A 17,491-nucleotide genomic window follows, 5' to 3' on the forward strand; every position below is an offset into this window, starting at 1 on the left:
ACGGTGCACCTCCACCATTTTCACAAATGTACACCTGCAAATCTGTACTGCACACATCACACACGTACCATCCACTCACCAACACATGCATGCCAGTACCACACACATCAGCCAAGTGGCACATGGGCAGACAATACAGTCTTGGAATTAACACTGGTGTAAACAATACTACATTGATAATCATAGCTTTAATGCATCATGCCCGCCCAGATATACCTACAAGGATATCAGTGCACTTTGCTGTTGACAACATGCTAACATTGCTACACTGCTATTAGGTCACCCTGTGCATCAGCACCATGTAAGCCTGTTCCTGCATCATTGTCACAGATGACAGGAGGTGGCACAGTTTCATCATATGCACAGGGTGTGTTATTGGTTTGCCAGAGCCCGACAATGACCCATCCAATTGACATGTATGTGTGTGTGTGTGTGTGTGTGTGTGTGTGTGTGTGTGAGGGACAACAGTACAGTATGGGTCAATGTTGGTGTAATGTGTGTGTGTATGTGTTAGCCCTCGGTGTTTGGTTTATGTGTGTGTGTCTGCATGCACACAGTACCACCTTGTGGCTGCCACATACAGGAGATTGTGGGACAGCCACGGACTGTACCTGCCAGGCTGTACAGATCACTGTCTCCGGCCACGGACACAGTACCTGTGCCTACCAGGGGTGCCACAGACAGTATTGGGTACCAAGCCAGACTGGGTACTATCATCAGAGGCAGAGGGATGTTGACTGGACCCATGTCCCTGCTGGGACTGGCCAGAGCCACGTGCACGTGGTCGTCTAGGATGGTCTAATGACAGCCCAGCCCCAACATTGCTGGGGCTGGTACTGCCACTACAGGAGCAGCTGGGACTTGTGTGTCATCCGTGCCGAGTGCCAGCTGATGATGTTGCTGGCATACGTCCACGTCGACGTCTCAGCTGTCCTGCACTGTCCTGGCACATGGACATTACATTGCGGAGGACATCTAGTGTTTCCCCCCAACGTCTATCAATGACCTCAGTGTAATTAAGGATGGCACTGGCAAGGTCACGGATACTGTCATTGATAGCAGTGTTGTGAGCCCTCTGCACCCTTAGTCCCTGCCTGGTGTACTGTTCCATACGTGCCTGTGCCTACATTACAAACCGGAACATAGCTGAGGTTGTGAGACCTGTGGGGGCACGTCTGCCAGGGGCATTACGACCCACGAGAACCCCTGGACATATGCCTATGTGGTACCATTCCAGGTGTCTGGGTATGGCTGCTGTGTGGGGTTGCATGTGCCATAGATACCACACTATCCTGGTCGATGCCTACTGTATGCTGTTCCTCCGCTAAGGCCATTGGTGTTGAGGGATGTATCGGCAGTATGAATGTGCGCATAGATGGGGTGGACAGCTGTGTACTGTCGATTGGTGGACCAACGACAGACCCTGACAAACCTGCCTGTGCCACTACACATGTGTCATCATGTCCACTATTTGTGGCAGTGACCTCAGGTTCCCTGCTGCACTCATCCAATACCTCAGCACCTGTGAGAGGAAGACAGGAAACACACTTCACAATCTGTACAGGATGTTAGCACACATGTACACATGTTCACATGTACACATGCACACATGAACACATGCACACATGCACACATACACTACTCAGTCAAGTTGACACACACACACACACACACACACACACACACACACACACACACCAACAGCAATACGGAACATATTCATTAGTGGTTGATGGTGCAGTACAGTATCACAAGCCAAAGAGTCCTATCACACATGTCAGCATGCAGGATGTGTGTTGCTCAACAGCATGCAGTGCGAGTGTGGCTAGTCCTTGTTTGTAACAGTATACATGTCATTGATGCATGTGTGTTGTTCAGTGATTGACCTCACCTTGGAACACAATGTGTACATGGACACAACATTGCTGTGCAAGTCTGAAACGCTTTCCAATGTCCTGTGCACCATCACTCATAGGTATACATACCATGGCCGGATGCACACAACTGTCAGGTGTATAGCAATGAATGCTATGTGTAGTACTGTAGTTACTGTAACTGGATGTAGTGTAGTACCATGAGCCATCATCAGGCAGCATCAAGTGGTCACTCAAGGCCACTAATGTATGCCACACTGTCAACTATCTTGCTGTACCTGACCTGCACCACTTTGGCTACATTAACCATTTCACAGCCAGTTGTTACATGGGTATGTAAGGTGTTCAATAGGGAGCATTGCCTAACATGAATGTGTTGTGTGTTGAAGCATGTCACACTGCCCCACGAGAGGCCTCTACCCCTCAGGTATAGTATGTGTGCTGTGTTGATGACATTTGGGATACTGAAGTATGACCTTACAGCAGGTGTCTACATACGCAATGTGTATCATATTAACACTTACTGCATATGACAAAGTGGTGTATGTTGTGTGCATGTGTATTGACTCTGTCTATACAATGTCCACTATAGTGTACCACAGTTGGTTGGGATGCTCTGTGTATTGCATGTGTTTGAGGCGGATACTCATGTTACTGGGATGTGCTTAGTCCCACAGAGAACATGCAGAGCATGCATTATGTGTAGGTGTTTTACATGTGTATATGGCCTACAAGTCTCCTATGACACGCACATGTTATATGCTATATTAAATGTAGAACAGTCACCAGCATGGGTGTGCTGTCTTGCTATCACACCAGAGGGACCTACAAGGATATGAGACAGTTTGTCAGTGTCAGCAGCTATGGCATTGCTGCTGTGTGTTTGCAATTTCACAGTAGTACAAGCGGTGACAGTCACAGGCAATTATGTTCCAAATTATCAGTATTGCATGACACCAGGCTCCACATCTTCTGAATACACAGTACACATCTGATAAATGCATGTTCTAACAATTGATCTAACAGTAGTCTACAGATATGCCATGTTACCTGCACGCTCTGTATCTATGTGCTGGGTGACTCCGGCCTCCATGATGACACATGTCTGTTGTACTGGTTGGCCAGGAGCCACCATGCTGAGGAGCAGCTCTTCCACTCTGGTGAGTGGGGGATGTGTTGATGCACCACCACCTGTGGCAAGCTGTTGTCTGTGGACATCAGAGGTATGCTGCCGGACATGTCTGATTAAATCACTGCAGTGATGGCGTACCTGCTCATAAGTCCGGTTATGCATGCCTACATCATTCACCCGATGGACAACATCCTGCCACAGTGCAGTGCGTCCATGCTGGTCCTGGCTGGATCTGGAGAACAGCAGGTTGTAATGATGTATCAGGGCATCAAACATGACCTCCTCCTCCTCAGGGGAATAGGCAGGTTTCCTGTTGTGAGACATATTCCTGGAAGACAATAAAACGGTAATTGTGAGCAAGTCATGTGGCACACTTAACATGCTAAAGTACAGACATCAATGAAATGCCATATATAGCAACCTATTGGCTGTCAGTAGATACACACCTTTAATACCATATAGGACTGCTCAGCCCACAGCTGCCTAACAGTGCCTGGCACATACTATATACCAAACCATGTTCTGCACAGCAACAAAGTGAAACCAGTATGTAAGACTATACAACAGTATATGGCACACTGTATGTGACACAATGCACCACCTAGTCACATGGGGTGTATATGAAGCTAATGCATGCAGACATTTGTCATCCATTGAAATGAATGTAAAGTACAGTTAAAGTACTACCAGTACACCACGCTACTTGTTGATAGCAAACCCCTCAGTAACAAATGTGCACATTCATCACTATAGGTGGCATACTGCTGTACTACACTATACACGTTGCTAGATATGCACATATATCCTGTGACACACATACCACCAAGGCCATGTTACAGGCATACCCACACACACATCAGACATACCTACAAGACACAAATGTATGGCAACCCAGATTAGTTTTACCTGTGTAACATACAGTACTGTGTGTCAGCACCTACAAAACCTCATGCCTGAGGTATGTAATGTGTGAGGAGTACAGGTAACAAACAAAACAGTGTTTCCAAGCAATGTGGATATAAACCATACTGTGCTGTTTAGGCCTACAGCTTCAGGTAGTACTACTATTCATATGGGATTTGTATTCACTAGTGTTAACAATCAATAAGCATACATGTACTGCTTAAGCCTACAATGGCACACTCCAGTCAACACCATGGGACTACATCACACAGTATGCCTTACTGCTTTTCCTGCCTAGCAATAGCATACGTATCTTTTGCTGGGATTAGAGCTACAACACTACATACTATGATATACACAGTTTCCCACTAGGCTATCACACCTCTACACAACTTTGACACATTCACCTACACATTCACCATCCCACCCAGTCAACCTCACATAGCAAGTAATGCAACAAGTACATGCATGTGTGTAATGGGTCCTAGGTAGCTAATAGGCTATTATCCGTAGGGCCTATGGAAGCTTAGCCATATAGTACCCTGCCCTTCAACACCCATGTAATGTAGGTTCATGTGCCCCTGTCATGCAGAGCCACAGAGGTGATTCTCGGGTTGTGTTTCCTATCTCATATCCACTCATCATGATTATTCATGACAACTGCTAATGAGGACCTTCATTTGCTATTGATAGGTGGTTAGTTCCAGAGTATGGTATGTGTCTGAGATGATAATGTACCACTCCAGCATGTTCTGCTTTTTGATGTTACAGGGTTTAGATCAGTACAGTGTGTAGCTTGTATGGAGTTTAATCTGTTTATATGGAGCATGTCCAACACCTGTGGGTTTGGCATAGCTTTGTATGTTAGGCAGAGGTTGCCTCTGGGTAGGCGGTATGCGACACAGTGTAGCTGTGGATTTGTAAGACAGTCTGCATAGGGCATCTGTTTGAGTCTGGTAATACTCTTTGTGAGGTATGTGTCTGGCGTCTACAGTCGCTGTGGATGTCTTCTGAGGTACATACCAACAGGGCCAATGTACTCTATGATGGGTGTTATGACTGATGAGTACAGTGGAACACTGACCTCTTTTTTCATGGATGACACACCTTTTCTGATGACATGTGGACCGTACTCAGTTTACATGACTAGTGTGGCACTGTGATTATCAATAGGGACACTACTGTCCACCTGTGTCCTGTAGTCTCTTATCACACTTTCGGTGTTGAGTAGACTACCACCTATGTGGTAGTTCATGGGTAAAGGGTTTTTAACAAGAGGGATGGCAATACGTTTACAACATTGAGCTTGAGCGTACATATGAACATCCATTGGTGTACATATAGATATACATATAGGCACATATACAGTCCACCTTTCATGGTGGTAATATCAATTATGCAAAGGTTGACAGGGATCCAGTTATGTAATGATATTGCACAGTCTTGTTCAGAATGCATGGAAGGTATTCTCAGCCCATGTACCTTTAGCAGGACCCCCTATCTGGAAGACTAAAAACCTAACAAATCATACCCACGGCGTTTAAACACCACATGTCATATGCCAGCACTGTATGCTGTCTTGTTTGCCACACACTACAACCTACATATAAAAATGCACATAACAACCTGCACCAACATAGAAATGTCCACCCTTCACAAACAGTTGCAGTATGTCCCTTGCTCTATGTACATGTTCAGATGCTAATTTATCAGACACATAAATATCTCTCCATATGTGTGTGCCATACACCCACAGGGTCCACACTGTTGTAAGTCCATACACCTCGCAGATGACCTGTTGGGCCTTGCTACAACATGGACAGTTGTCACATGTGTGCATACAGTAATAGTACAGGGAGTATATATAGCTGCAAATGCTAACATTACTATACTAGCCTGGTACAGCAGTTGCCAATGCTAAGCTACAAATTATGTTACTATCATGCATGTCTTACTCTGTCACATCCAAGATTATATAGGTGTTTGCACTACTCCCCCAAACTGCCATTATACGCAGTACTGTACAGACCATAGATAACATGTTCAGATGTTCGACATATAATGCTGAGATACATATGTCACAGTTATGTCCCACTGCACACAGCTACACACTAATTTGTCCATGGCAGTAGTTATGCATGGCATCACTGCATACATACCTACTGCTGACACATATGCATGTTTCTGAGTATGTACAGTACTATTCATAAACATCTACTACTTGCCGGTAACTACAAATCTGTTACATACCTGTTACTCACTTTCAGGTCCGTCTGTGTATGCTTTTCAAAGTTTTTTTTATTTATTCAGTAAAGTTTTTTACTTAGTTGTTATTATTGGTTATTAATTAAGTTTTTTTTCTTAATTAATATATTTAGGTTTTAAATAAGTAAATATATTATTTACTTAAGTAAAGACTTCTTTATTAAGTAATAAAGTTTGTCACTACTCTCCTGGGGTTCTAGAGTTGCTGACACATGCAATGTAATGATTTCATGTGGGGATAGCAAGTACAGTCTGCTTTTATAGGTATCTGCGCATGTGCATGTGATGCCCTCTGCACCAATTGTTGCCAGAATTTGGTCACTGCATACAGCCTGCTGTGTAGTAATTGCAGTACTCACTGTCATAGCAACCCAATGCTATAAATTGCTAAGGTATGTAGGTGTAGCCCTTTCAGATTTCCAGAGTGGGGCCCATGCTTGTTTGCTGTGGACACTGTTGTGTAAGTCAGAAGGTTGGTATACTTCTTATATCTGAAGCTAGAGGTGTAGACAGTGATGTACATGTTGTACTCAGACCTGACTGTTGACACTTGCAGTACAGAGCTATCAGTGTAGAGTTTAACTCACCCCTACAAATGCTTACACAACATTTATGTGACTATGTAGTTTCTTTTCTACTCATATAATTAACTGCCATACAAACGTAGTTATTGAGAAGTATTCTTTTGGCACATGAACTGTTTGTGAACTGTTATACTGTGAATATTAATGTACTCACTTCTGCAGGGTTTGTGGTTTTATTGTTGACATTAGCACAGGGTTCACAGGACAACTGGACAATTCCAGTACTGTGTATGCCTACCTACATCCTTGGTAGACCCTAAACACACAAGTGTATTTACAGTGTGTGTGTGGGGGGGGGGGGTTGTTGACATACAGAGAGCATTATGTATTATTGTGTGAATGTTATCTTACTGGACTTTAAGGATTGGTGTGTACCTGTTGGTTTATCAAGGCAGGTGGTCTGTCTGCATAGTTCCCAACTGTGAACCTATCCAGATGGTAGTCAAATGTTACATTGTTATTCTTTGTCTGTGCAACCCACAGGTGTTTTCATCACTAGTACAATGGCATTGTTACAGTCAGTTGCTACCAGTGCATGGCTACATCCTTTGGTATTTCTGTGTTGTACTCCTACATAAGGGTATGCTTGTGGACGTCGTACCAAAGCTATTTGCAGAGTGTGTAACAGCAGGATAGCTGCTATGCCTGTGTGTTTGTGCCTCTGCCAGGCATATGAAGCACTCAGATACATCTTTGCATGGAGTCAGGGATAGGTAGTTAAAAGTGAAGTACACCTTACACATAATAGAGACAGTAAGTGTAGACTTGTGTGAAGCAGTGCATATGGATTCGTACTCCTTTTATGAAGTACAAGCGGTGTCTACTGTTATTATTGTCAGTATTCATTGTGTAATACCCCACCTTTCTGACTGACATCAGTACTTTTCAGAGGGATTCAGAGGGACACAGCTTAAATATGTTTCACAATCAGGGACATCCCTGTAAAGTAGTCACAGTTAGGTAGTATGGCCTCTGCCCTAATCAGATTTGCCACTGTTTGTCCTGCTATGATACTGTGTGGGGGCTGTAAAGTGCCTCTGTAACATTATTTGCTGCTAGAATGGCTGCTTCTCATATCACACTCATGTAATGTATTCCACAACAATTGCTGGTAAAGATCCACAGAACAAGATTTGTGTTATGGCCTTCCTATTTTTCCTTTATATTCAGTCATTGTAATGCATGATATATTTATTTGAGCACCAGGTTATTGTATATCTGCTGTGGCTTAGTGGTAATTCATGCAGTCTATTGTGTCAATGGTCTGGGGTTCGAGACTGGCAGAGGTATTTTATTTTGCTGCTGAGAAGAACAAGGGCCCTGACATAGAGTGACTAAGGCACTTTTAAGCAGTTGTAAGCGGGTTTGCATGGGTTTGCGCGACGCTTAGCGATGCTTAGCTAAGCACACACATGCACACACTCGCTTAATCCCGCTTACTACTGCTTAAAAGTGCTTACTCCCACTAACCCCCACACTAATTTCTTTGAAAGAAAAGAAAATGGGGAGATAGGAAAGTGGTGAAAAAGGGGGGCACAAAGAGGGAAAGACAGTAGGTAAACAAGCTCGAGATGTGCAGGATGTGTGTAGGGAAGGTCCATAGCTGCCCATTTCTTTACCAGCAACAGCTGTGCATGTGCAATAACTTTGGAATGAAATTTGAAACCTTCCACCCCTGAGAGAGGGGTGAGGACAACAAAGTATGTTGTACTACCAATTGGAATTATCAGTTTACATGTCCAGAGGACATGTGTGCGAAATGGGCAGCTATGTATGGGGCATAATTTTTTTGTGGGTACAGATTGCCCCCTTTTTTTTTTTTCAGGTGAGAGTGGAAAGTGAGGTAGAGGAAGTAGGTATATTTGGGGAGGTAGGTTGGGGAGGTAAACAGACAAGACAAACAAGACGCATACAGGGGCGGTGTATGACACATGGGGTGGGTGAACACAATTGACGGGGACGGATGTTTGGAAATTGCAAGCCCATGAGCCCACAGATGGTAACAGTGGAACTGAGATCCCCACCCATGGGCAGTCACCACTGCACCTTCACAGCCCTGAGGGTGGCTGTGCTGGGGGCTGCATAGGACAGGCAGGCTCACCAGTGAGACGTGCCACTCTCGCCTCGAGCTGGCGTAGGGGATCAGCGACTGAATGCTGGATCTCCCTATGCACCACAACCCGGATCCTTCGAAGGGTGACAGGTGACCCTTCTCTGCCCACGCTTGCACGGGGGGGGGGTGAGCCCCATCCCCTGCAGCACTTCCACCCGAAGGTGGCACAGGACCAATAGAGGAGGGGAGCCCGGGCTGGGCACCGGACCTGCTGGTGCCAGGTGCACTCGCCAGCTGAGGAGGGACAGGTGGGTCCACTGGGACCGGCCTTCCCATACTTTCTGTGATTAGGTGTGTTTAATTACAACATAAACAACAGCATTCCAAATTAGTTGTAACAGCATGCAGTAATATTCCCATTAACCCAACACACCAAGGTTCCAACAGTTGAACAGCAAGCATAACACATGCATATATTGAACGACAGTGGACATTCCAACTGCATGCAGGGATGATTGGTGGCAACAGGCTACCATGATTGTGGTGTTTGAACAGGGCACATGCATCAAAGTTGTTGTATCTTTCGGCTTTTCCCGGTTAGGGGTCGCCACAGTGGAACTCCGGTCCGCTAATGATTGGCAGTTGATTTTTACGTGTTGAGTTGCCGGCCCTAACGCACAACCTTCAACGAAGGTACACCCATTCACGCATGTCTCCACAGAAGACGCTCTAGCTGAGAATCGAACGGGACAACGTCTTGCTGTGAGGCGACAATGCTACCACAGCACCACCACCGCGGAATGCATCAAAGTGAATGCAGATATTTATAGAACAATAGGACATATGTCCCAAAAAATGTTTTGAGATTACACATACCCATTGAGTTGTGGAATTGCATTGTTTATGCACATACAGTAGGATGTAGAAAGAAACCTCAATTAACATCTTATAAGTACTTTTAGTCTACACTACATTCCTATTGACTACAGGTGTATATCCCCTACATGTATTATTACACTTGGCAACATGCATTAGGTTGTGTAATGGGTTTGGCTAGTTCATTATATACCTGACCTATATCTGACATACTAACTGTCCAGGATGCAGATGTTACTGCTACATATTTATTGATTGTATTTATATTTCTTTATCTACATATCTGGATGTGTTCACATGGCATTTTCAGTTAGATTTGTACAGAACCCTACATTTCATGTAGCACACTCACATTTCTAGGGATCTAATTAGCAAGCTACTCGTGTGCCAGATTTACTTATGCATGCCAGCCAGTAACTTGACTGTTGAGGACTGTATATATACTTCACAGCTACTAGCACTTCCATCAACCACTTTAGATGGGACTGCCCAACTGTGGGTTGCCAGCACTTATTAAAACAGTACTATTTGTATAATGCAAGGGTACAACAACATTTCAAAGTAAGTGACACAGACACACTCCAGGTTTTATACCTTTATTAATTACATTACACACTTTTCCACAGGCTCTCTCCTTTATTTGATATTACAGTGCATATGGAAGACATATTCAAGACATATTATACCTTTATTAATAGGTTAGAACACTCTTTTTCAGGCTCGCTCACTTATTTTATATGACAGTACCTGCAGAGATATTATTCCGGACATATTTTACCTTTCTTAATGGGTTATTCCACTCTTTTTCTGGCTCTCTGACTTATTTTATATAACAGTACATGCAGAGGACTTATTCAGGGCATTTTATGGCTGTATTATTGGGCTACAACACTTTCTTTCAGGCTCTCTCACCTGTTTTATATAGCAATACATGCAGAATAATCACTAACCTGCCTGGTGGTGCAGCCTTAGCAGCCTATCTGCATAGGCTTGCTGATTTGCAGCACGGACACCTGCAGCTGTGAAGTAAATGAAGGGATATTGAGACATACCTATCCATTATACAGAATCAATTATCATTTCTTACATACTGCATTCCATGGCTACCTACTCAGTTGTGGGGCATCTTGCATCCCACGGGCCTCCTGTATCCATTGGTTCAGTAGGTCCTGCTTCTGTCTCTTCAGGTCTGCATGGTGGTGATGGACCTGCTCACCAGTCCGAGGAACGCCTGTGACACTGGTGAGGTCATGAGCTAATCGGTTCCAAGCCTCTGCCTTGTACTTCGTCCTTTGGAACTGGCCCTGCAGGAGTCTTGACTCATAACAGTGGACAAGGAGCCAAACCATGTATTTCGACTCCTCAATTCCCCAACGTTGCGCTCGGAAGCATGTACCCTCTCCAGCACCAGCCATTCTAACTGCAGATGGGAGCTACAATCAGTTATGGCGAGTATTCCCACCTATGGGGTTTAAATATGCTGCATTTCCCACACTTTTTTGTGATTGGCCATTTTTGAAAATTCTCTGCTGACTGCAGACCTGCTTAGTAATGGTTAATCTACCATTTATAAGTATATGTATGTTGACAGTGGCTGTTTATCCCAAGCTGTCATGGCTTAGTGGTTCAGTACTTTGAAGGTGGAGCACAGAGTCCTGGGTTTGAACCTTGTCATTGCATTTTATTTTACTACTGTCCAGACAGGCTAGGGGGTGTGGCTGTGTTTAGGCAACTTTGCTCTACGTTGCTCCACATTGTCCTACGGTGCGCTGTTTGGCACGATATGCACCTCCGCGCAAATCTATTGCGCTGGGTAAAGCACTATTTAGCTATGGGCAACTACATTGCGCTGGGTAAAGCGCTGCTTAACTACGGGCACCTATATTGCGCTGGGTAAAGCGCTGCTTAACTGCAGGCAATTATATGTCAGGATCCTTTATAAATATATATTTTGTTCACTGATACATAGGCCATTTCAATGCTTTTTAGTAAAATTGTAATCATATATGTCAGGAATTATTTCTTATACTAATTTAGAACATAAATAGGAAGGGGAGTGGTGGGACTCGAACCGTGAATGCCTCCTCTTTGTGCAAATGCTCTACCATTATGCTATTGCTATTTGGTGTAATTTGCATAAACATTCCTTCTTATGCTCTTCCATGTTGGGATTGCTAACTGCAGCTAAGCAATGGGCACACCCATGCACACACGTGCAAATACGGGCAGCTATATTGGGAATTAGAAAAAAAAATTTAAATGTTTTACTTTTTATAACTGTGCTGGGGGTTTACAATGTCAGGGAGTGTGGTGTTGGGTACATGGACATTTGAGCGGACTCACTCTTGTGTGTTGACATTTGGCATTTCGGACACTTGTAGGGGTGTGGACCTTTAGACTGCTTAGCAGTCAGACACGCCCCCTGCTTTCCTGCACGGTCCATGTTAGACTTGCAGTTGAGTCAGGGTGCCCTCATGAATACTCATGGCATGCTGACATCATACCGTTCAACTGCAGCCTCCGAGTAAGACTTATTTAGTCTTACACGGAGGATTCGTGAATCCGGGGGTAGGTCTTCTAGACTTTGTTGCATACTTGGGATCTATACATATATCCTTCAATTGTTTCTTTGTAAATTGCTTATCTAATCTCTCTTCCCAATCTTTTCTGATCTCTTCTGATTGATTCTTATAGTTATTCTGCAGTATTGTATATGCCCTACTAATTATCCCTTTTTAATAGCAGCTTCTGTTCTAGATTCAGCTAAACCTCTATCAGTCCAGGTTTTTCACTTAGGATTCCCCTGCCCTTTCTCTGCGTCTGTACTCCAATATCAATCCCTGATAGGAAATACTGTCTCTAACCTGCAGTCCAAATGTCTTCTTGGCTTCTCCTCATTCCTTTAACTTTCCATCTCTAATTATTTCTTCTCAATACCTTGGTTCCTTTGCCAGCTTCCTCCTGTAAATTTCATCCTCCTGTTGCCTATTCTCTTTTTCCGTAGTTGCAGTCATCCCTATTGGTAGAATCTCCTTTCTCCGTTCCCATGTTGGCTTAGTTCTTAGTATACTTTCTGCTACTTTATGAATATAATATTAATATAATATATAATAGTATAATAATATTCTGTATGACTGTTGTTATTCTCCCCTACTCTCTCCTTATTTCTTGAAAATCCTCAATGCTTCATCATCATCCCTTCCCACTTTGAATTATAGCTTTCTGCTTGTGTTATGTATTAGAGCCTTAACTGTTTAGCTCTGAAATACCCCTCCAAATCAGATAATGCTAAACCACCTTGTTCTTTTGGAAGGATCTGCTTAATCCACTTCACTCTTGCCCTCTTCCCCTCCCAGATAAAATCCTTCAACTCTTTATTAATTATTATCCGCAGATTCTCATCTTATAAAAATAACCACCACCTGTGTATAAAACCATTTTTACTGCTTATATCTTGCTATCCATATCCACAGGCAGAATATCCTTAGCTGCCACAACATAATCCTTTTTAACCCATACTCCTAAATACTTCATATTATTATGTCCACATAAAAATGTGTATTGTTAAACCAGTCTGTGTGTAGGTGCACATTTTACAGCTATAGCCTTTGTTTTCCCTTCATTAATTTTATATCCATAAAAAACTTGGAACTGTCTCAGAATGTTCCATAACATTGAGCTTTCCTTTTCTAGTTTTATCAGGTACAAAATAATGTTTGTCTTTTCGGCTTTTCCCGGTTAGGGGTCGCCACAGCGTAACTCTGGTTTACTAATGATTGGCAGTAGATTTTTATGGTGCCAAGTTGCCAGCCTGATGCCCAACCTTCAGCGAAGGCACACCCATTCACGCATGTCTTTCGGAGGCCACTCGACTGCAGGGAGGACATGCAGACTCCACACAGAAGGACTCCAGCGAGAATCAAACAGGAGAACTTCTTGCTGTGAGGCAACAACGCTACCGCTGTACCACCGTGGAATCATCAGGTACAAAATAATATCATCTGCAAATAAAGCCAAATTTTCTTGATTACCATACTAGTTATATATTTGAATTTCCTTTATTTTCTTTGCAAGTGTTTCTAAATGTAATGCACATAACAGAGAGGAAAGAGGACACCCCTGCCTTGTTCCTCTGTTCAGAGACAACTTATCAGAGAGGAACCCTCCCACTTTGATTTTTGCCTCTGATCCCTCATATATCCTCTAAATTAACCTTATTATTGTATCAGGGAATGCAAGTGTTTCCATTCCCTATTCTTATAATCCCAGCTTCCTTTGTCAAATATTTTTCTGCATCAAGACCCACCAACAACAGACATATTTTCATATGTTCTGCTTCCTTCTGGATCGGATCATCATTGTTCTATTAATGTTGTTAAATATTTGCTTTTCTACATAACCACATTGATCCATATCTATCAGTTTTGGCAACACCTTTGCCATTCTTTTAGCCATTATAGACATGAACACTTTATAATCATTGTTTAAAACTGAAATGGGCCTAAATGAAGCTGGATTTGGTGGGTCTTTACCATCTTTAGGTATTACAGCCACCACAGCTTTTTTCAGGATATTGGTGCTTCTCCTCCTTTTAAAATATTGTTAAACAAAATCTTCCAGATCTTTATTACATTCTTTCCTCTTAGCTTCCAAACTTCCACTAGAATACCATCTAGTCATAGACACTTTATTGCGCCATTTTATCTCATCACCTATCTTTACTGTTAATTGTTGAGCCTCATCTACCTCTAACCATGGCATATTTAAGTCTTCCATAAATGTTTCCATTTGTGTTTTTTCTTGATTTCCCCATTTCTTTGCTTTATAATAATGTTCATAAAATTTCTGAAATATCTCTAATACTTCTACAGGATCTCTGGTTGTTTTTCTTGTTATAGGCACACTAAGTCTGACAACAACCCTTTCTACCTTTTGTTGCCTAGATCATTATGCAAAAGGTTTTGTGCTCTGGAGTTATTATCAAACAAAGTTGCTTAACAGTGATCTTTCTAAATGCATGCATATTATCCATGTACTCCTTTATTTTCTCTTTAGCACTCTGCAGTTGCACCTCTTCTTGCTCTGTGAGATTCCCCTTATTCTGTAATACTTTTTGTCTCAGTCCCTGTAAATAATTCTTGTTACTTCCTAATCATCTTTTTCTTTTATTTGTACCCAATTTTTAAACCCTACTTTCATTTTATCCCACTCAGTAGCTGTAATGTCTGCAGTATTTTCTACCTTCATTAATAAGTCCCAAATAATTTCCGTTACCCATTCCTTATATTCCCCTCTTTTGAACAGGTAGGTGGGGAAATGCCAGTGTCTCATTTTGTACTTCATTATCTTATATTTTGTATCTTAGTTATTATTAGTGCATGATCTGAAGTAGTTATTATTATATGTGTAGGTCAAAGCTCTCAATTAAATGCACATGTTCTTGTGAAATATACTTTCTATCTAGTCCAGCCCGGTTATTGTCTCTTTGGGAATAATACATACATTCTCTCTGAGTTCCTACTACTGCATTCACATCTTCCATAACAAATATTTTCATACATTTCTTTGTAAATCTACCTTCTTTTGTTATATTTTCCCTTCTAGGCCCCCAGATTCATCATTGTTGCTGTAAATCAAATTCCAGCCCCCACCTATAAGTAATATTCCCTGCTGAAAGCTGATTATTTATCCCAAAATATTCTTTAGCTCCTTAATAGCAGTTTTAGGTGGAATATAAATACATGACAGTGTAACCCTCCTCCCTTGCCTGTAGTTCCTTACCACAATAAATCTCCATTATTATCTTTTCCTTACCACAATAAATCTCCATTATTATCTTTTCTTTCCCTTCTTCTGTCAGTATTGGAGCTCCTCTCCTTTGTCACTGATATTATGTTGAATATCCATCCTGAAATCCTTTCTTTAACAAATTCACATGCTCATTTTTTCCAAAATGGGTCTCCTGTAGCATTGTTATTTTCACTGTACATTTCTTAATGTCGTGTCTTTCGGCTTTTCCTGGTTAGGGGTCGCCACAGCGGAACTCCGGTCCACTAATGATTGGCAGCTGATTTTTACGTGCTGAGTTACCGGCCCTAACGCACAACCTTCAACGAAGGTACACCCATTCACGCATGTCTCCACAGAAGATGCTCTAGCTGAGAATTGAACGGGACAACGTCTTGCTGTGAGGCGACAACACTACCACAGCACCACCACCGCGGTTACATTTCTTAATGTAATTAAAATATTATTTTCCTTTTGTCTGTACCCATGAGACCATTCATTCGCATTCCAAAATAATATGGAAAGTGTTGTCGTTATGATAAGAGGTAATTATTTCCACCTATTATATATGCCATTTTTTTAAAATGTTTATTTCCAGCTTTTATGATGCATGCACTTAATAGTGTTTGGCAGGTTTATCCTTTACACAGTTTTTTCTTATCATCTCCATTTGAACATATACTACATTTTACTAGACTTTTTGTTTTAATGAAAAACCTCAAATAGAACCCCCCAGAACATTTCCATAACCTGTTAACAATACAGAAGTTTACCTTTTTGACCTTTTTAAATAATCATGCCCATGAAGTGATTCCATTATGTCACTTTCAGTTTACATAGAAATTTTTCTGGGCTTACCAAGTTGCTGAATGAAAGGCAGTTTCAACTGTATGCTGACTTATTATTTCTCCAGAAAGGTTGAATTTGAAGGAATATGCACCTCCTTATAAGACAACTATTTCCTGGTAATTTTATTTAAATGTTTTAAATATGTACAGATAAGACATAATTTTGTTTCCAGCATTACATTATGATGCAGCTGTGAGATAAAGAGAATACTGTACTGAAGGCTGAATAGTTTTACTTTATATGAGAACATTTGTGAAATATGATACCCTGCATATATTGCACTCCACTTGCATTTCATATACATTTGAAAATGTGACATTTTCTTTTTTTGTCTTTAGACTGGATTGCTAAAATTGAATTCCTCTTCCTCTGTAGTACCAACCAGTTTTGCACTTATTACTGTGAGTGCAGACCAGCTAATGTTTCAGGTAAGGTAATGGTGACACTGTACTTTTGGTATCATTATATACTCTAAATGAAAAAAAGCAGCTGCTCTTATTTCTTACTGGAATAATCCATTTGACCTAACTAAGCTGAATTGTGTGCATATGTGGAATAAATGCGATGCTGGCAGCATAAAGCAAGCCACTTGATCTCTGTTTTCTGTGATCCCGACACAGACATCAGAGTTTATCTGCAGGTTATTTAGTTAGTTATTTGCTTATTGAAAACAGTCTCCCACAGTTTAAACAAAGATATTTGTCAACATTTGATGATTCCTGGTGAAAAAAATAAAGGCAAAGAAGGCATCATGGACTAAAAAATTAGAAAGTAAGAAGGTAAAATTTATACAGAACATAGGTCACTATGCAATGCAATGTGATTAAATAGTGTGGAAGGGATAGAATAAATGAATAATACAAACTAGCAAGTGATGTTGTGATGATGTTTTCTAATTATATTAGTACAGCCAAATGGGCCACTGAAAACTGTAAAGATTTATTAGATACAAGAAAGTGTCTGACAAATAAGTCATTATTAACACACTTGTAGAATTTATGTGGAAATGCTAAGAAAAAAAAATATACCATTTATTTATTTTGTTAACTGTGTAGGTGGGCAAGTCCTTTGATTTGTTAGTCCACTGTCCATGTCATTAGACAGCACATAATACAAAAATACAAAATAGAACTAAGATAATGCTAACTACTGGCCTATAGCAATACTG

At 41.7% G+C, this 17,491-nt stretch overlaps 1 protein-coding gene across 1 annotated transcript in view; it reads left to right on the forward strand.

The window, feature by feature from the left end:
- Positions 1–17,491, forward strand: part of LOC122800466 (T-cell immunoglobulin and mucin domain-containing protein 4-like) — a 545,825-nt gene that overhangs the window by 422,051 nt on the left and 106,283 nt on the right. Inside the window, exon 4 of the mRNA XM_044069910.1 lies at positions 16,662–16,751. Within this exon, the coding sequence (XP_043925845.1) occupies positions 16,662–16,751 (90 nt within the window). The remainder of the gene's footprint in view (positions 1–16,661; positions 16,752–17,491) is intronic.

Source organism: Protopterus annectens, chromosome 4.part0 (genome assembly GCF_019279795.1).
Source record: "Protopterus annectens isolate FY-2018-M chromosome 4.part0, PAN1.0, whole genome shotgun sequence".
NCBI lineage: Eukaryota > Metazoa > Chordata > Ceratodontiformes > Protopteridae > Protopterus > Protopterus annectens.